This window comes from Peromyscus maniculatus, chromosome 21 (genome assembly GCF_049852395.1).
Source record: "Peromyscus maniculatus bairdii isolate BWxNUB_F1_BW_parent chromosome 21, HU_Pman_BW_mat_3.1, whole genome shotgun sequence".
NCBI classification, from domain to species: domain Eukaryota; kingdom Metazoa; phylum Chordata; class Mammalia; order Rodentia; family Cricetidae; genus Peromyscus; species Peromyscus maniculatus.
Window position 1 is genome coordinate 5,583,813 of NC_134872.1, and position 20,731 is coordinate 5,604,543.

Here is a 20,731-nt window from a genome sequence, read left to right on the forward strand (position 1 = left end):
AAAGCAGTCGGGGTAACGGATGCTACAAGCAGCGGCCCCTACCCACACTCAGCAAGGGTAACTGGGAGCCACAAAAGTTTATTTACAAAATATGTACACTGGATACTATACATCTGGGCCTGTCGCCATGGGAACGACTCCAGAGGCCTCTTGGGTTGCGCCCAAGGTCCAAGCGGACTAGAGAAAGCAAAGCTGTCACCTAGCCACCCACTCCGCGAGGAAAAACCCATCCGTGCTTGGTAGGCTTGGGGCCGGCTGAGGGCGTTCTGAGAATGCACACCCCTGTACCTATCTGGGTGGACAGCAAGTCACGTCTTGATGTCGAGCAGGGGCACTCGCTTGTGCTGGTAGCTGCTCTGCCAGCCATGTACCACCTGGGGGGAAGAGAAGAGCATGCAGCTCCAGCCACCCTGTCGCCGAGTGTGTCAGGGGTACCCGGCTGGTCCAGCGAGGGCAGAATGGTCTCCAGCTGAAGTATGATCCAGAATGCTCACCTTGGGGTCACCCACGTCGGACAGCAGCTCCTGCTCAGCCTCGTGGAGCTCTTCTGCGGGGTCATAGCTGTACATGGGAAGCAGGTGATGGCGAAGCCGGTCCACCCTGGGGAACGGGAGGGCAAGGCTCAGCCCAGCCCCAACCCTGCTCAGACACTCGAATTTGGTGTCTGCTCCCCTCCCTCAAGCCAGAGATACCACTGAGCCATAAAAGGGCCTCTCCAGTGACAGCTAGGGTAGAGGGCACAGCATGGGGGGGGGGCGGGTTAGGACACTCACCGCTTTTTCTTCTGCACATACATTACCTGTAACAGAGACACGGGACTGTGGAGGCTGGGGAGGTCAGTATGGCCCATCCTGAGGACCCACTTCCACACCCTTAAAGAACAGCTGAGATGCTGTGGGCACCAGGCCAGGCCCACCCAGAAGTTGCTTTAGCCACATCTGACGTGTGGGGCTCCTTACCACAGCCACCACCACCCCGACCAGGGTGATGAGGAAGAAAGGCCCCAACACATAGCCCACCATGGAGTCGCTGTTGGCCTGGGGGGCATTGGGCACTGTCGTGTTACTCATGACATCGGTAGCCAGATGGCTGAGTGGTCTGCATGAGCAACGGTGGCCTCGGGAGGGCGCCTCCCCTGGGCTCCCTGGGGAGAAAGAAGGGAGGTTACCAGTTATACCTATAGTGACAAGCAGGTTTGCATCCTTCCCCGAAGCTGGAGTGGAAGTCGGGTAACACTTAAGGCCAAACACTGGGATGAGACACCCAGGTAACCAAGGCTCTGAGCACCAAGGGTAGGGCCCAGATCCCAGCCAGGCCAGCCTGCTTCCTGCCCGGCGCTTATGCACACATGAGGGTGTGGCCCAGCTCAGATGCCTGCTAGACATTTGTAGTTGCAAGGCTAAATGGAAGAGAAATAGGAGGGCCCTGCACGGCGGTGACGGCGTCCTGGCTCTGTTCCCACGCTACAGAATCCTAAGCTTCAGGCCTGGGTTCTACACCCTCCTTGTCCCTGATGTAGCGTTAGACACCGTCCTCAGCATCGGTCTCAGGTACCAGTGTGGACACGGTAGAGATGGACATCATCTCCTAGATGATGTCACCTGCCTCTAGTACACCCGGGGCTCCTCCCACGTCCCTCCCCTCCCTGCCAGGGCTGACAGGCAGAGGTGGAAAGGATGGCCCCCATCGACAGAAACGATAATCCTGGGCGGCGGCACTGAGATGGCCCAAGTTCCTGTCCCGGAAGAGGTACGGGCTAACTGCCCCAGATCCGTGGGCCAGTTTTGCCAGTTCCCAGTCGCGAGCCGCAGGCCGAGGGGGCCAGAGCCGGAAGGGTATGAGGCCGATCTTAGGATGCCGGCCTGCCACGGCTGGCAGAAGGTGGTTCCCACGGCGCTGGGAGGCTCGGGGCTTGGGGTCGGGGGAACCTGGAGCATGCCGAGGGGTCGCTGCCCGCCTGGGCACCTTGGCACCCCGGCACCCCGAGCTGCCGGGTGCTGGCGCGCTGCAGCCCATCCAGCCCGGCCATGCCTTACCTCCCGCCGTGCAGCCCTGACAGCAACACCGTGGGTTGGCTCCGGCCCCGGAAGAGCCCTCCGGCGCGTGATCAAAGAACCCGGAGAGGAGGCGGGGCCTCGGCGCCCGAGACTTGTAGTGGCCAATCCGGAGGCGGGTAGGCGGGCCTGCAGTGTCTACGCCACGGCAGCAGGGGGCGGCAGAGGGCCGCGCAGCGGGAAGGTTGCCGGGCGGCGCGCTTTGCGGGCTGCACCCAGGCGCCCCGTGGTCACCGCAGAATCCCGGCGACCCGGTCTCTGCGAGAGCTGGCGTGCTGGGCTGTGTCCGGGTGCTCGGGCGAGGGCCTCCCTCCTTTCTGTCCCCACGTCTGCGAAGCTGGGGGTGTGAAGCTGAAATGATGGCGTGGGACTGGAGTCCGCACATCCTGTAGCGCGAATGTTAAGCTCCTCTGAGCTCTTTCCGGCTTGGGGGGCGGGGGGGGTAGAGCAGCGAGGTGCCGCTTGTTTGGGTCACGGGCACTTGGTAAGCTCGGGTCCATACTGTCATGGTCTGATCATTACAGTTACTCAGATTGGGGAAATCTGAGTAAGATCAAGTTTGGGCTGGAGGGATGGCTCAGCGGTTAAGAGCACGTACCGCGCTTACAGAGGGCCCCAGTTAGGTTCCCAGCACCCGTGAGAGGCACACAACCATTTCCAGAGATCCAACGCCCTCTTCTAACCTCCGCGAACAAGCGGGTGGTACAGGCAAAACACACAGAAATCTTTTTAAAAATGGATGGGATTCAACTTTCTATTCTTTGGGGGGATGATCTGTGACAAAATCTCACTGTGCGTCATCCCTGGCTGGCTTAAAACTCGCTGTGTAGCTCAGGACAACCATGTGATTTTTGTGAGCCTCCCGGGTGTTGGGTGGGCATGTGTCGCCATGCCCGTCTGCCTCATGCAGCCCAGACTAGTCTTGAACTCCAGATCCTCTTGCCTTCAGGTCACCACCTGAACGCTGGAACTACAGGCTTCCGGAATGCTAGCCAAGCATTCTGCCAACTGAGCCAGCTCTCCTTCTCCCTCTCCCACCACTTCTCCTCACCTCCCTCCCTCTCCCCTCCCTCTCCCCCACCTCCTTTCCACCTGCCAGCGTTGGGATTAAAGGCCTCTGGCACCACACCGACAGGATGTGTGTTTACTGTATGCGAACCTACACTTATTCTGTGTGTATTATAGTTTATGTATGTATGCATACAGTTCTGCATTAGACCTCTTCCCCCCACTCAGAGTGGCAGGTGATTGGAAGACTCCAGCCTGGGTTGAAAGCCATCTAAAACTGGTGGCAGTCAAACAGGCTGAAGCCTCCTGGATCACCAGGTGGTAATGAGGACAAGGGACAGCCTAGGTGCCCCCCCCCCCTTTTTGGTTTTTCGAGACAGGGTTTCTCTGTGTCGTTTTGGTGCCTGTCCTGGAACTCAATCTGTAGACCATGCTGGACTCGAACTCACAGAGATCCGCCTGCCTCTGTCTCTGCCTCCCAAGTGCTGGGATTAAAGGCGTGCGCCACCGCTGCATGGCTAGGTGCCCTATTCTTGCAGAGGAACCCCAAGGGCAGCTGTGGGGTGCCCAGAAGTAAGTTCACTTCCTACTTCCTGCCTGGCAAGGGTGTTGTGAGTGAGTTGCTCTGGCTGGCTGGGCCTGGATTTCCTCTGACCCTCCTTTCTAGAGAAGACTGCATGAGGAGGGCAGGTCCAGCGCAGAGGCCGCCCCAACAGGAAGCATGGGGTAGATGGGAACCTGGACAAGCTCTTGCCTCAGACACCACCCTGACTGGGGATGATCAAGCAAAGGGAAAGACTCAAAGAAATCCCTCAATCTCCATGGAGGTCCCAGGCATCTGCTGCCACCTTCAGCAAAGAGACAAGACACCTTAGGCTTCTGTCAGACCCTCAGGGATGTCAGAGCAAGCATGAGATTAGGGGCCCCCTTGGTCGTCCACATACCCAGTTTGTCGATCCTTGGGAGGTTTCACTGAGGCTGTTATCCTCAAAATCTCCAGCCTTCTGCATCCACCTACAGCATGCTATAATTACAGCCATGCCCCACAGGCCCAGCTGCAGTTAAACATCCACATGTCTGGAAAGCACAATGTGTGTGGTGTTGCTAAGGATCAAACCAGGCCTGATACATGCTTCAGGTACCTCCCATGAGCACCCTGCCACTGAGGGACATCCCAGCCCTGCTCCCTACCCAGGCTGCCATCTGAGGTCAGTGTCGGGGTTTGTATGACAACATCCAAGGCCCTACCCACTCTGTGCCCTTTTTACCATACTTGCCAAATAAACCAGAAAGCCAGGAAGGTTGGGCTGTTACCAGGAGACATGACTGCATTCCACAACAAAGCTCGGCAAGGTCCAGGCCCGGAAGGCAGAGGTGGTGAGCGGTAGGCATCCCTTACATGCGCTTTAGGGGCCAGGGTTGAAGCTCAGTACGTGGTACTTTCTTAGGGTATGTGAGGTCCTGTGTTCCATCATCCCCAGCAGCCCCCCAAAACCATTTAAAAATACTTGGAGGAGCCGGGCATGTTGGCATACATATTTAGTCCCCAGCTTTCAGGAGGCAGAGACAGAAGCAGGCGGATCTCTGGGAGCTTGAAGCTAGCTTGGTCTACATAGAGTTCTAGGACAGCCAGGGCAACATAGAGAAACCCTGTCTCAAATAAGTAAACAAAAGAAAAAATTGGAGGTATTGCAAAGAAGCTGGAAAATAAACCAGCTCATAATAAAAAATATCTTTAACTGAAAACTGCCCAGAACTGACCTGTGTTTCATGTTTGAAAAATCAAGACAAAGAAGGTCGAGGAATACAGGCTTTTGGAGACAGGTCTTAGTCTGTATCTACAGCATGGGTGTGTGTGTGATCTAGTAACAATAAAAAAGCCAGGCTTTGTGGCATATATACACCGTTAATCCCAGCACTTGGGAAGCAGAGGCAGGAGGATCTCTGTGAGTTTGAGGCCAGCTTGATCTACAGAGTGAGTTCTAAGACAGCCAGGGCTACATAGAAAGATCTTGTCTCATAAAGAAAAAGAGAAAGAAAGAAAAGAGAAAAAAAGGGGGGGGGACGACTAGAGAGATGGTCCAGCTGTTCAGAGCAGACACAGCTCTTGCAGAGAACCCAGGTCAGTGGGTTCCTAGCATCCACAGCAAGTGGCTCACATCACCTGTCACTCAGCTCCACAGGCAGGCTGATGCCCACTATTCTTTTGCATACAGGTACGTGTGCACGTGTGGAAGGAAGCCAGAGGACAGCCTCTGGTGAAGGGCTCTAGGAGCTGTGTTTTTTAGACAGCATCTCTCACTGGCCTGGAGCTCACCATAGGCTGGGCTGGCCAGACAGTGAGCAAAACCCCTCTGCTCAGATTACAAGGATGGACCACAGGTGGGTGTGTCACATGGATGCTACAGATGGAACTCGGGTCTATGTGCAGCTTGCACAGAGTACTGACAGCCATCTCCCCAGTCCCCCCCTTTTTGTTTTAAAATTAGGATTGTTGCCGGGTGGTGGTGGCGCACGCCTTTAATCCCAGCACTTGGGAGGCAGAGGCAGGCAGATCTCTGTGAGTTCCAGGCCAGCCTGGGCTACCAAGTGAGTTCCAGGAAAGGCGCAAAGCTACATAGAGAAACCCTGTCTTGAAAAACCAAAATAAGTAAATAAATAAATAAATAAATAAATAAATAAATAAATAAAATAAAATAAAATTAGGATTGTTAGTAGTAGTAGTAGTAGTAACTGAGTCTTCCTGTGTCACCCAGGCCACCTGTGAATCCGTGCTCTCCTGTCTCAGCTTCTCAAGTACTGGAATTACAGGCTTGCTGTACCATGCCTGGCTAGATTTTTTTGTTGTCTTTGTTTTTTGCTTTGTTTGAAATTAGGATAGCACCCCCCCCCCAAAAAAAAGAAACAAACAAAAAAGCTGCAAGGTGGTGGTGGTGCACGCCTTTAATCCCAACACTCCAGAGGCAGAGACAGGCGGATCTCTGTGAGTCTGAGGTCAGCCTGGGCTACAGAGTGAGTTCCAGGAAAGGTGCAAAGCTACACAGAGAAACTCAGTCTCAACAAACAAACAAACAAACAAACAGAAAACAAAAAAAAAAACAAAAACAAAATGAAATTAGGACTGCATGTAGCCCAGGATAGCCTCAAACTCATTATGTAGCCAAACATGGCCTTGAACACCTGATCTTCCTGAATGAATTCCCAGTGTATGCATCCATGTCCGGTTGGCTACCCCTTCATCCTATCATTGGTTGTTCTAGAGTTAGGAGCTCCAATATTACAAAACACTGAGCAAACTGTAGCCCTGCTGGGGAACAGTACGGTCTAGGCACAAGGGTTGGCTTCAGGTCTTTACCCCACTCTGGGGGTAAAGGGTCGGTGGGCTAAAGCCTGTCTATGTGGCCTGGACATCTACCCACGCCTGGGCTTGTAGCCATGTTCCTCCAGCTAAGGAGGCTGCATGTGTCTGTGGCATCCTTACCCCCAACCCTGCTCCACCCGCCCATAGTGGAGGCCTCTTACTCCACGGTCTCCTCCCTTCTCCAGGGCAGCTTTCTGCACCAAGGTGCTGCTGGGAAAGCTGTGTGTGTGTGTGTGTGTGTGTGTGTGTGTGTGTGTGTGTGTGTGTGTGTGTGTGTGTACTGGGAGGCACTAAGAGGGATAGGGTGACTGTTGCTGGGCACACATCCCATCTACTGCGTTTTCAAGATACCATTTGGTGCCTGGTGGTGGCGGTGGCGGTGGCGGTGGCGGTGCACACCTTTAATCCCAGGACTCCAGGAGGCAGAGGCAGGTGGATCTCTGAGTTTGAGGCCAGCCTGGTCTATAGATCGAGTTTCAGGACAGCCAGGGCTACACAGAGAAACCCTGTCTTGGGGGGAAAAAAAAAGAAAAACAAAACAAACAAAAAAACGGTGCCATTTGGCTTTGTATTCTCTAGCCCAAATTTCCCAAGAACCCTTTGCAACATTCAGCTGTGGGGAGGGACTCTATTCTCTGAAAGCACCTTCAGAATGGGGTCATGTCCAAGGGGACACAGTCCAGTTTAGAGGCGAAGATCTGAGATGGTTTCCCAAAGTGGGGCATGGAGCATGTCGGCAGGAGCTCTGTGCTGGAGCCCAGTGCACCTGGAGAACTGCAGGGGTCCCGGGACACGGAACGGCCCCAGCCACCGAAGGGACTGAGCAGCCAAAGGAGGGGGGGGCCTCACCCTGAAAAAAGATGTCACCACAGCCACCGGAGGGTGGGTAAGGAGCGGTGAAGCCAGGAGACACACAAGTGTGGCCACTGAGCAGGGCTGTCACATATGATCTTCAGAAGGGTAATTAGTGGCACATGAGTGACAGGTTGGCTCAGTCCTGCTTGGCCCAAAGAAAATAATTTTACGAACTTGTCACCTAACGTTGTTTTGAGTTGCTCTGTTCCTTTTTGGGTGTGTACGAGATGGGGCCTTGCTTCATAGCCCATACCGACCTGCAGTTCTCTGTAGCCCAGGCTAGCCTCAACCTTGAGACCCTCCTGCCTCTGCTCCGAGTGCTAGGGTTACAGCCCTAAGTACTACACTGGTTACTGCTGCCTTGTGGCCTTCACATGTGACAACCACCTCGGTGGCTGCCAAAAGCTGGACGGTGTCTCTGCAGTCACTTGTCCAGGTCTGGGTACCTCTGGTGCCTGCTCAGGTGGGTCTGGACTGTCCTCTCGGACCTGGGTGCTAAAGGCTTGGTCAGTGGTCTCACACCACTAGATGGTGGAGGATTGCCATGGGCTTCCTAAGTCAATTTGAGGCTAGTGTGGACTCAAAAGTAAGACATGGTCTCAAAAACAAAACAAAACAAAACCCAGAAAGAAGCTGGGTATGGTGGTGCATGTCTTTAATTCCAGCATTCTGGAGGCAGAGATGGATCTCTGTGAGTTGGAGGCCAGCAAGCCAGGACTACATAGAGAAACCTGCCTCAAAAAATAAGTACATAAGCCAGGCGGCGGTGGCACACGCCTTTAATCCCAGCACTTGGGAGGCAGACAGGCAGATCTCTGTGAGTTCGAGGCCAGCCTGGGCTACAGCGTGAGTTCCAGGAAAGGCGCAAAGCTACACAGAGAAACCCTGTCTCAAAAAACAAAAACAAAAAACAAAAAACAAAAAAAAACAAAAACAAAAAAATAGATAGATAGATAGATAGATAGATAGATAGATAGATAGATAGATAGAGTAAAAGAGCAGCAGATCAGCTACGGAGGCTCAACCTTCTGAAAGGGAGCACTAAAATAAACTTCCTAAGTCATCAGATGTTTGTTACAGCAATGGACGGAGAGCCAACTGCCTGTCCTGTTGGCTGAGCTCCCATGGGGGTGACGACTAGACAGAGTCCCGGTCCTCCCTCGCTCATGGCCTCCTAACGTGCCTGGCCACATTCCAGCCAGGAGCGTCAGGGGGCGGACTCTGCAGGCTTGCAGCACGGCTCCCTGGGATATTCTCTATTACTTTTTTTTTTTTTTTTTGAGACAGGGTTTCTCTGTGTAGCTTTGCACCTTTCCTGGAGCTCACTTTGTAGCCCAGGCTGGCCTCGAACTCACAGAGATTCGCCTGGTTCTGCCTCCCGAGTGCTGGGATTAAAGGCGTGCGCCACCACCGCCCGGCCTCTAATTACTTATTGAGGCATGGTCTTGCTATGTAGCCCTGGCCGGCCTGGAACTGGCCATGTAGACCGGGCTGGCCTGGGATCTACAGAGCTCCATCTGCCTCAGCCTCCCGTGTGCTGGGATTACAGACACGCCCCACCACGCCTGGCCCTGGGTTGAGTCTTGGTGAAGGGCAGAGCTCCCCTGCACTTGTTTCTCTGAGCACTTTCAGATTGTCCTAGCTGTCCTTGGAGGCCACTCTATCAGCTTTCAGGATGAGGTTTCCCAATTCCTTTAAAGGTGCCGGCCTCCCCGACTCCGACACAGGGCTGCAGGAACCAGATGTGGGCAGGCCTGGAGCCCTGAGGGCCATGCTAGGGAGGGGCAGTCTGCAGCCCCCACTGCAGTCACTGCTGCTGTGACATCCCAGCTGGCCTCCCTGCCAGGCCACCCAGCCCAGCTTACCTCTCCCACAGCACTGCCATGTTCTAGAATCAGCCAACTCACCGCCACCAAGCCTAGGCTAGCCCAAGTTGTTCCTTCAGCCAGGGATACCTCATCCTCATAAACCCTCAGGGAAGCCTCTCCTTTGGGAAGGATCCATTTCACCCCCGAGTCGTCTTTCCCACTGACATGGGGACGAAACCCAGGTCCCTGCACACCCTAGGCAAGCTCTGCCACCAAGCTCTGTGCCCGCCTGCTTTTCACTTTTTTTTTTTTTTTTTTTGAGACAGGGTCTCACTGTGTCCCGCTTTCTGGCCTGAAACTATGCAGGCCAGTCTGGCTTGACTGAACTCAGAGATCTGCCTGTCCCTACCCTGAGTGCTGGGATTAAAGGCATGGTGTCACTATACCTGGCTTATATTTATTTTTCACGCCTGTGTGTGCATGTGCACGCGCTTGCACGCCACAGTGAATTTGTAGAGGCTAGAGGACACCTTGTAGCGATTGGCTCTCTCCTTCCGTCATGTGGGTCCTGGGGATCAAACTCGGGTCATCAGGCTTGGTGGCATATGCTTTTACTGGCCAAGTCATCTTATCAGCCCTTTGCTGTATGTGTGTGTGCAGTCTACATGTTCCTGGCTACCTTCATGGAACGCGTATGTAACTAGCCTGGCTGCGACCTGGCAGGGACTCAGCGTTGCGATTGAAGGCATGCACCGCCAGGCCCGGTTGGTTTTTATTTGTGAGACAAGGTTTCACTACATTGCCCAGGCAGGTCTTGAAGTCACTCCGTAGTCTGGGCTACCCTTAACCCCTCCATCATTCTGTTTTGGCCTCCTGGGTCTCGGGGCCCTGCACCGACTGCCTGTGGAGTTACTGCTCGTCTGCTGTACTCTCACTGAGCTGAGTGCAGTCCTGCGCAGCTGTCACAAACACCGACGGCAACATCAGAGCTGGGAATGGCGGCTCCTTCGCAGTTTCAGAGGCGTGTGCGTGGGCACAGCTCTTCAGGCCATGGTGGACAAGAAACAGAGCAAGTCCCCAAGGTGCCAGGGACAGGAGAGCCCCAAGAACCCGCCCCCAAGGGGTCTACTTCCTCCGGCTAAGTTTCCAGATCCCCCCGAAGCACCGCCACTAGCTTGGGCCCTGGGCTTTTATCATGGATCTGTGGGGGATTTCATAATCACACCAGAGTCCCCCCCGCCCAGCTCTGGTGCCATACGCATTTGCTTATGATACAGTAACTGGGGTTGGAAATGGTCCAAAATCACAGAGGCCATCAACAGCAGAGCTGCACCCTGGTCTGAGTCCTGAGCTCCCAGCTCCAGCCACACCAGCAGCCTTCCCCCCCCGCCCCCCCCCCGCCCCGCCCCGATTCCCATGGCTTGCTCTCTCCACATGGCCATCTGTCACCCTAACAGGTGCCCGCAGGAGGACTGTGTGCCCCGGGTTTAGCACACTGCTGGTATTTAGGACGCTGGACATGGAGGCTTGTGGCTGTAGCCTCAGATGCTGAGGTATTAGCTGGGTGTCATAAGACCATGACGAGAAAACAAATCCTTCACAAGCCAAATTGGCCTGAAACCAGAAAGGCCGTGGCTTCTAACACCGGGCTTTTTCAGGCACAATAACCAGATCTTTGGGGATGGAAACCAAACTTGGACGTGGGCGAGCAGCGTTACCACGCCGAACGTCAACAAATGGAGGCTCTCTAATACGGAGCCTGCCCGCGTCAGGAGCCACACTGCTCTGTCTTGGGGGTGACTTCCCTCCCATAACCCAGGCTTCTCTGCGAGCCTTTTAATGTTCTCTCCTTTCTAGAGACAAATCCTGGAGATTGCTAGATCAATCTGCAGGAAGACAAGCCTACACTTTGCATTTACGCCGAGAATGATCTCAGTGACTGATGGGACAGCAGAGTCCTGGGCAGCCTGCTGACTGGCCTATGGTGATCACTGTCATGTGGGTCAGAGGAGTCTTTTTTTAAACCCCAAGTACAACCACAGGACAGCTGGCTCATCCCTCTGATGGGGGAGAGGAGTTATGCCAGGGATTCACAACTGTAACGCCAGCTAAGGAGGTTGAGGCAAGAGGATCACGAGTTCAAGGCCAGCCTGTTACACAAGATCCTGTCTCAAAAACAAAGAAAAACAGGTCCTGGGAGATGGTCCTGCAGCACAACCACGCTACGTTTGATCCCTGGTGTGCACATAAAAGTTGGGCACCGTGGTACATGTCTGTAATCTCAGTGCTGGGAAGGCGGAGACAGGAGGGTCTCTAGGGCTGGCTGGCCACCCAGTCTAGTTGAATCGGTAAGCTCCAGGTTTAGAGAGGCTCAGTAAAACAAAAACAAAAACAAGGTGGAGCAGGGCGGTGGTGGCGCACGCCTTTAATCCCAGCACTTGGGAGGCAGAGGCAGGCGGATCTCTGTGAGTTCAAGGCCAGCCTGGGCTACAAATGAACACCAGGACAGGCACCAAGGCTACACAGAGAAACCCTGTCATGAAAAATGGAAAAAAAAAAAAAAGGTGGTAATTTGAAAGGGAGCAAGGAAGGGCATATGGAAGGATTTAGAGGGTAGAGAGAAATTATAATCTCAAAAATAAAATGAAGGCTGGAGAGATGGCTTAGGAGTTAAGAGCACTGGCTTGGCTGCTCTTCCAGAGGACCCGGGTTCAATTCCCAGCACCCACATGGCAGCTCACAACTGTCTCTAACCCCAGGATCCCTCACACAGACTTACATGTAGGCAAAAATCCAATGCACACAAAATCAAATTAAAAAAAAAATAAAATGAAAAAAAAAAAAAGGTGGAGCGTGATGGAGGAAGGTCCAGTGCTGACCTCTACGCGTACAAATGGAGGAGGAAGGACAACGGAAGCACACAGATCTGAACTCAGGAGCAGGGTGCCCGAGGATGCGACAGGCACCATCCCACGGTGAGGTTCATCATTTCCTCTCAGAGACAGCCCTTCTGCCATGGACAGTGGGGATGCTGACCATTGGCCTGGCCTGACCTTATCATCACAGATGACTTCAGCTGGGCATTCACAGCAGCCTCTGTGCCAGGCTCTCCTGACTCCGTCCTGGAAGCCTCCCTTCCCCTGACTAGTCTTTGGGGGGCGGGGCATGTTTATCTGACCGTGGTGTGCTGTTCCATCAATTCACAGGCCTCCTCCCTAGTCCACATGGTGCAGCTCCCAGGTTCCTCTCCAGGTTCTCAGGACATTCTTCAGGGCAGCTGCCACAGGATTCCCACTGGTCAGGAATGCACCATGTGTATGAAGTCATTATTCTCCAGCCTGGTTTTATTTAGGGGTGTGTGTGTGTGTGTGTGTGTGTGTGTGTGTGTGTGTGTGTGGTTTTCTACAAACCGACTTCACTATACTGTTACTCATTAGAATAAAAATGCTCTTCAAGCTCAGTATGGTGGTCTGACCTATAAACCTGGAATTTGGGAGGCTGAGGCAGGAGAATCTGACTGAGTTTGAGGTCTACACGGTCTACACAGCAAGACCCTCATCTCAAAAGGCAAACAATGAAGGCTCTTTTCCATGTTGGGGCCAGGAGGACAGAGCTTGCTGAATGTTATTTCCCTTCCGACACTGCCACCCTGATTTGTTGCCTTCTGCCTTTAAATCCTGCCCTTCCTCTCAACCCCACCCAAAGGACAGACACTGCTGTGCCCCCTGTCCTGGCCGGGTGGGGAGCATGGCAGTCCACTGCCTTCAGCAACGCAGACAGGAGGAACCCGACACAGACCCTAGCCGCTCCGGCTCCTCTGACCTTCTCCAGTTCTCTGAATGGCCATTTCATGGGCCACCTCCGACCTCTAGAACTATTTCCAAGATCCCTGTAAAGGCCGGGGGTGGGGGTGGGATGGGGAGACACACCAGCACATGAAATCAAAGGATTAATACAGGACTGGTAAGATGACTCAGTGTCACATGCGTGTACATTCCCTTCCACCATAACAACAACAAAAACAATAACGTTTTTAAAAAGATGGCAAAAAGGACTCCAGGAAGCCTTGGGGAAAGAAGAGACCAGGCGCGACAGACAGACAGACAGACAGACGTGTCAAATACCGGCTTTATTGGTTGACACGAGCTCACAGCCTACAGTTCCAGTGTCCTTGCTGGTTGGGCCAGCTCAGCAGAAAGAAGGCTGGTCAGCAGAGCGAGGGCCGCACTCACAGAGGTGGGCTGTGGAGGCGTGGGCTGGGGATGGCGGGCAAGCGCCAGAGCGCCCTCTGGACCAGGGGAGGCGTCAGCATGAGACTGAAGCAGGGCTCCTTCCTGACTGCTGTGAAGAGAGTACCTGTCTAGTGCCAGCCTTTGCCCCTCTCCTCTCCTCTCCTCCACAGCCCAGGGAGAAGTGTGGGAGAACTGGAGAACACTGCATCCAGGAAAGCAGAGGAAAACGCAGCTTCCTGCTTTTTCAAGGAGAGGATTCCATTTCTCACAGTGCCTGAGACACTGCCAAGACCTCCTCAGCAGAGCTGTAAGGACACTGGACAGGGCCAGGCTGGGTTGTGGCAAGAGTAAGCAAGAAGAAACGCGGGACTTGCCACGAAGTGCCAGGCAAGGCTGTCAGGAAATGGAAACCACGATCATGCCCCGCAGGCTGTGGCGCTCCAGGCCCGAGCCCACTCAGCTCGACGGAAGGGCGCCGTCGCCCACACCCCGACTCTCATGACTAGTGCTAAGAGCTCCAGGTCTACACCGACCCTCCTTCTCTCCTCCACTCACCTTGCGTCACTCGGTGTGTCGGTCATACCCCATGTGCCCTAGGAAGCCCTGGGTACCTGGCCTCACTGTCTCAGCTTTGGAGACGCTGCTTAACTTGACCATTCCGCCTTAGCTAAAAGGTCTAATGGGACAAAAGGGGTCACACTCGGCGTGTCTTGGCTGCTTTGCCCGCCTCTGGCGGGCTCCCTGGATGAGGAGAGCGCGTGTGGACAGCGCACACACCCAACAGGAGGAGCACATCAGGTCATCTTCTAGATGGAATGTCCTGGCCACCATACCCTCTGCTGCCGAGAGGAGCAGGCAGGGCTGTAACTGTGGTGAAGGCACATTCTGTAGCAGCAGTCACCACAGAACAGGGCCTTGCTACCTCAGATCCAGCCCCACGGAGTTCTGGACGGGATGAAGGCAAGACCCCTGAGCCAGGCAGAGCCAGAAAGGCAGACACAAGATGCTCCTGCTTGGCCTCAACGAGGCAGGTAGGGCAGCACTTGGCTTTCATTTCACAGCGGCTTCTGACACCTTCAAGTGCTCTCTGACTTCCTTTAAGCAGTCACCCAACTGGGAGCCATCTGGGCTAACTCAAATGTTACTTTTAACCACCACCCTTTTCTTTGGTTATTACCAGCCGCAAGTGTTCAGACCCCAGGAACAGGAGAACAGCCAACACACACAGAACCGTCCCGCAGGCTGTTCTTTTACAACAGACCGGCGGGCCGGCCCAGTGAGCTCTGTCTCGAGGAGAACCACGTTCTGCTCCTCTACAGAGCACACCACGTGTTTGCTGAGGCCCAAGAGCCCAGGCTACATAGGTCTTTGCTTTTCAGCACTGGGGACAGAACCCAGGGCCTTATGCATGCTGGGCAAGTATTCAACCAATGGAACCACCTCCCCAGCCCTCTGCTATGGTTCTTAGAAGCCCCTTGGAAGTTCTGAGACCAAGGCTCACAGCCACAGGTACAGACTGCCTGTGGGCTGCAGTCTGGAAGTCTACCCTCCCTCTCTCAGGGGGGCATGGCCTCTGGCTCTCTGGAAAAGCTTCCTCATCGGTGTTCTCTCAAGCCTCACCCCAGACCTACTCCTGGGTGGTCCTGGCCTGTTCTCGGCTTTCCCATGGGAAACTCAGGTCTCTTAAACTATAGGAAATAACCCACACTACTGACTTCTCATAAATGGTGCGTCTCTCCGTCCCAGAGGGACTGATAACCAAGGCTCAGTTATCCCTCAAGAGCATCTCGATGTCCAGAGGAGGGGAGAGGCTATTGATCCATTACTGGCTTAGGAGATTGCTTAACTCAGGGCCAAGAGCCAGGATGGCAGCTCAAATGAAGAAATGGCCAGCATGAGTTTGCAGGCAACAAGATTTCCTATGAGCAGCCACTTCATAGGAGCCCAGAGGCCCAACAGCCAGACTGAGGCCCCCATCCTTTCCCCTACTCGGTTAGAGACTGCTCTGAACAGGAACAGCGATGCTTACCCTTAATCCCAGCACTCGGGAGGCAGAGGCAGGCCTCTGTGAGTTCAAGGACAGCCTTGTCTACAAAGAGAGTTCCAGGACAGCCAGAACTACAGAGAAACCCTGTCTGGAAAAAACAAAATAAATAAAATATGGAGCCTTTTCCAGTGTTGTCTAATAGGTCAGGTAAGTGTTAGGGCTCAAAACTGGCTCTTGGTTAGGTGATGAAGAACCCTGGGCTGACAACTGACCACCAGGGCGGGAGAAGCAGTGACTCCGCCTTGTAGAGGGCCTCACCACGGCTTCCTCCTTCCCAGCAGAGGCCCTCTGGCTTGTGAAAGAACAGTCTTCCTACTGTGCTCTCCTTCCCCGGGCATGCACCAATATCTAAGACACGCTAATGCTCCCCGAGTCATCACGGTATGGGGCAGGAGCAACTCTAACAGAGCTTCCTGTCACAGACAGCCACACTGCTGGACTCGCATCAAGGAGTGTACCCGAATATCACAAGTGAGAAGGGGTCAGGACAAGCTGGTTGCCACGGGGAAGGCGAGGCATCACTCTCGGGCCCTTGATCAAGCTTCTTAGAGCCTTCCAGCACTCGGCTGCCAAGTCTCTGGGCTAGCGAAATACCACGGCCACAGCGCAAACCTGCAGAGTGGGAAGGGGATCTGGGGGCCCAGAGTAGGAGCATCCTCGGATGGCAGTCAACCTGTCTCAATGTTGTACTGTGATGGGGAAAACAGAGCCCCCTGGACACTGGGCTCTGCTTCTGCACACTCCAAATGACAGGTGGGTCACTGCTGGGCCATCACTGCACACAGAGAAACGGGCTCCACACAGGCGGAGGAGAGCAGACCCCGTCTCGGCAGCAGGCAGAAGTACCTTTCCAAAGAGCCAAATGGCTTGCCTGCACCCCCATGCTGTCTGGCTGCCCCATCCTGTCCCCACCCCGCTTTGTCAAGAAGAGGACTGTTTTCTGAAACGTAGTCGGAAGCACTGTCAGTTATGGCCATTTCTCTTTTTTCTTGAAAAAAATTTCTTCAGGTATTTCCCCTTTAATTCTAAATCTTACCTCAACTAGGACACACTGAGAGTACACTTCAAAAATAGCAAAATCAGCCCACGGTAACACAAACCACACTGCTTAGCTGGAGTGGTGACGCACGCCGTCGGGCGCAGCACTCGGGAGGCAGAGGCAGCCTGGTCTGCTGGGTGAGTTCCGGGACAGCCAAGGCTACACAGAGAAACCGTGTGTGTGTGTGTGTGTGTGTGTGTGTGTGTGTGTGTGTGTGTGTGTGTGTGTGTGACCACAGTGCTCCTTCAGGCCTTTCTGTGACCCGGGAGGGGCATGTGGTTCAGGCTGAGCTATTTTTAAAATGAAGATGGGACTGGAGGCGTGTGCCAGCATGGGGCAGAAACGAGAAATGAATGAAGGACAGCCTGCCAAACACACAGCAGGGGACCACAGGCCCCGCCCAGCTGAGCTGCAGAACCGGCCTCCAGGGAGAATGCAGAGGGGAGGAAGGGGCAGCACGGAGGGCAGCTGCGGGCTTTCCTGAGAGCTGCCCTCTCCTCCGCAGCCAGCCCAGAGGCTCGTGGGCCAGCTCCTCCTGCACACAGTATTTCTTTTCCACTAAGGAACCCGCTATGTACACAACACTGAACAGCTGTACACAACACTCTGACCACTCCTGGGCGCAGTAACCCGCCACGGGCCCTGCGGCCGCAGGAAGCAAGGCCTCCAGTGGCCTCCCTGTCTCAGGACTGTGCAGCACAAGGCAGAGGACACAAGTCCTCTGTACCCAGATTCTAGGCTCTCAGCAGCCTCCTGGGTGGGGACGGAGCTTTCTCCACACAGCACTGACAGGGTCGGAGCACCTTGTGGAAACTGCCAGGACTCTTGTTAGACTGACTACAGAAAACATAACATGGCTGATTCATTTCTCTCCCCACCCCTCAGAAAAAGACTACAGAGCCCAGGCTAGCCTTAACCGGCAACAACCCTCCGCTCCAGCCTCCCAAAAGTTGAGACTGTAAGCATTACTCCGGGATTAAACTGTACCTGGCTGCTTGTCTGTTCTCCTATCACATATGCACAGTTAACTCCTGGCTTAAAAAGATCACATGACCTCACTGGTGTTTCTCCAATGTCTAAAATCACAAACAGACAAAGGTTTTTTTTTTTTTTTTTTTTTTTGTAAATTTAAAAACACTCGGGGTGGGGGGGTGGGGGGGGTAGCTCAGAGGTTAAGAGCAACAGGAGCTCTTCCAGAGGTCCTGAGTTCAATTCCCAGCAACCACATGATGGCTCACAACCATCTGTAATGAGATCTGGTTCCTTCTTCTGGGGTGTAGGAATGTATGCAGACAGAACATTGTAAACATAATAAATAAAAAAATCTTTAAAAAAATTTAAAAAACACTCTATGCTATCTTTTTCTACCCCAGTATGGTGGACTCTAATGGGTATTTCAGCAGCAACAGAATCTAGGACATGCAAATTTACTGTGAGCCAGAGACTGAGCACAGGAATCCGTTCCCACGAAGCCTGGAAGGAGCATGGGAAAATAAGCGGAGACTCAGCATCGACGATGGGCTGGATTTCTTTTTCCTTTCTTCTCTACCTTCTTCACCAAGTTAAAGGCTGGGGCCTGACCAATCTATCACAAGGTCTCCAACTATGCCAGCAGCCACAGCCAGCACACTGGCTGTGCCAGGAGGGAAAAACACCAGCCCTCCTGCTGGGTCCAGGAAAGCACCAGATCCTGACTCTTCAGAGCTGGCTTGTCAGTGAATGTGGTGGCCCAGTTGCTGCCGCTGACTGCTGTCACAGGACCACAGGGCCACTGAGGGGACTCAGCACCGTTCACTTTCTTGACCCAGTGACTCCAAGAACAATCAAAACTGGCCTTGGGGGCCGGTTATGCAAACAGTGGCCCAGCCAGCACACTGCAGAGTGCAGTCCCCAGCAGAGCGCCTTCGCTGTGTGCCCGGCAGAGCACCTTCGCTATGTGCCCGGCAGAGCTGCTCCCAAACAACGTGGCTTGGGATTAAGTTTCCTCTGTGTGTGCAGAAGGACTCTAGAATGCTCTAAGCCAGGCAACACGCAGCAGTGTCTGTCTACAAGCTTGACCCACAAAGAGAGCAAGTGGGTCTCTGGACTCAAATCCCATGGTGCTTCTTCTACCCATTGCGCCCTAGCCTGGGAGGTCATTCCTGTCCCAGAGGTCTGAGAGAGTCCACGACCCATCACCCACACTGAGTTGGGATCTGTGTGTCAACACTGGGGGACAAAATGCAAATTAGATACATGTAAAATTTAAAGTTCACCAGCTGACACCCAAAAAGTGAGGAATATTGATGCCTCAGGTTATGACATACATTCCTTAAGTGGAGTGAAGAGCAAAAACTTTTCAAAGTTCGAGTATTTATTAGTTTTTAAATAAAGAGAAGTACTATTTTAATTTCACATCTTGGCTACGTTTCAACACAGGCAATGCCACAGAGTACCAAGCCCCACACTAAGCCAGGAATCAGCTCCCTCCCACCCTCCTTGATCAAGGCCCTGTCCAAGCCCCTTTAAGTCCCAACTAAACACCACAACTGGTGGATGAATTCATCACAGAACACCAACCAGAGTCTGCACAAGCCAGAGGGTTGTAAGTGAGCCCCTCCTACAGATGACCTTTCCCACAGGGCACACAGCAAGCTAATGTTCTGAGCATGCTCTTGGTGCAACCCTTGGCACATGCTCAGACCTCAGAGACACAAGCACACACTTTCCCCATGTACTTCTCAGGACCGCAGGGGGCCTCTCAGCGTGGGGACAGGACTGTGCAGGACAGCTTCAGAGCATGGGGCCATTTCCAGGTCAGTGTGGTGTAAGGCAGACAAGGGTAAGAGAGGCCATGTCAGCAATGAATAGCGTTATGGAAAAAATTCCCAGCCAGCAGGATAGACATGGTGCTTGATGGTCCAGTTTCTGAGACAGTGAAGGTATCCAGTTTAAAGCCTACTGTGAACATATAGGGCAGAATTCTATTTATATCACTGTTTCTTTGGCTCTGGGCTGAGGCCATTTGCTCCAGGCTTGGGAACAGAAAACAGGTTCCTTGGCATGGAAACAGCCTAGAGAAGACCAGGGTCCCGGGTGCATGAGGAAGATGGCTAAGCTCACGTGGCTGGGGATACAGGACAGGAAAACCTGCCTGGTCACTGAGCACTGGAACAAACATGTGAAGTGTGAGGGCTTTAAACTAGAAATACCTGGAATAAAAAATAAAATAAAGTAAAAATGAAAAACAAAAAGCAAAACGACAAACTGAACAGTCAAGATCCTCTTTCTAAATCACTCATTTACATATCAGGTCGGGGTATAAACATAGACAAATGCATCCTGAAGGACCACAGCCGACCCACGGGGCTCAACAGCACATCACAGGACAGATTCCTACAAAGTTTCATCTCACCATGGGTGTCTTTTAATGGAAAAAAAAAAAAAAAATCAGAGAAAATGTCTGGCCAGGCTGGGATCAGGCGAATGGGAACGCTTGAGAACCCAGGGGGCAGAACGGGTTCCCTCTGTGAGGGCAGGGCGAGCAAGGGAGGGTGGAGCATGCAGGAAAGTCCTCGTGACTTACATCCCAGTCCCCACCTCAGGAAGAAGAGAAAGAGAAAAGTTCCCACCACGCCACACCCACCCACATCACCCCGCACCCACAGCAGCACCTCAGTGTACCCTCTGCTGCCCACCACGCCCGGGTCGAAGAGGAGCTGTGAGGAGGGTGGGGGGTGGTGAGGAGAGCCACACTGAGTCTGGGTTCCACTCTCCGGCTCTTACAGGAAGTCTGCAGTCATCTGATGCCTGACACAGAGCTGGAGTAGGTGGCGGCCACGACAGGGGTGCCGTTGTTGGCAGAGTAGCCTTGCCTCAGCGTCTCGAAGTAGGACGCCTGCACGGGCTTGTGACACTGCAGCACTTTGATGGCATCTTCTATTGTAAACCACTCTCTCTTCCTTCCTGTGGAGGCAGAGGGAGAGATGAAGACAGGCTGGGGCAGTGAGGACACTTCTGAGAGGGTCGGGAGAACACGCAGGCCAGGCTTCAGGGCTGCTGTAGGCCTGTGATTCCAGCACCCTGGAGGGGAACGCAGGAGGATCAGGAATGGAAGGTCATCCTTGGCTACACGGGGAACCCAAGGCCAGCCTAGGCTACCCAAGAGCCTATCTCAACCCCACGTCCCACAGCAAGGCCTCTCACTCCTTTTATTTCCTTACAATAGTAAGGCCAGCGCCCTATCCAATTCCAGTGTTCTACAGAGCCAACTGGGGGGCAGACGGGCTGGCCCCCAACTGAGAACTGCTGGCTCTGCTCTGCACCCACCCTTTCCAGGCTCTGAGCG

The 20,731-nt window shown here is 53.7% G+C and overlaps 2 protein-coding genes across 4 annotated transcripts in view; both read right to left on the bottom strand.

The window, feature by feature from the left end:
- Positions 1-58: 58 nt before the first annotated feature.
- Smim29 (small integral membrane protein 29) lies at positions 59-2,133 on the bottom strand. Of its 2 annotated transcripts, none has more exons than XM_076558345.1 (5): positions 2,037-2,133; positions 1,020-1,144; positions 774-799; positions 495-600; positions 59-374 (listed from the first exon to the last, which is right to left on the bottom strand). In XM_076558345.1, exons 2-5 carry the CDS (start codon positions 1,068-1,070, stop codon positions 309-311), a joined length of 249 nt encoding a protein of 82 aa, XP_076414460.1. In that variant the 5' UTR covers positions 1,071-1,144; positions 2,037-2,133; the 3' UTR covers positions 59-308. The 2 variants fall into 2 exon arrangements, with proteins under 2 accessions (XP_076414460.1, XP_006983196.1); XM_006983134.4 differs by having other exon boundaries at positions 960-1,144.
- A 16,606-nt stretch (positions 2,134-18,739) lies between these two features.
- Nudt3 (nudix hydrolase 3) overlaps positions 18,740-20,731 on the bottom strand; it is a 62,142-nt gene continuing 60,150 nt past the window's right edge. For both annotated transcript variants that reach the window (XM_006983133.2, XM_076558346.1), the window contains exon 5: positions 18,740-20,349. In XM_006983133.2, coding sequence (XP_006983195.1) covers positions 20,183-20,349 — 167 coding nt within the window. In that variant the 3' untranslated portion in view covers positions 18,740-20,182. The remainder of the gene's footprint in view (positions 20,350-20,731) is intronic.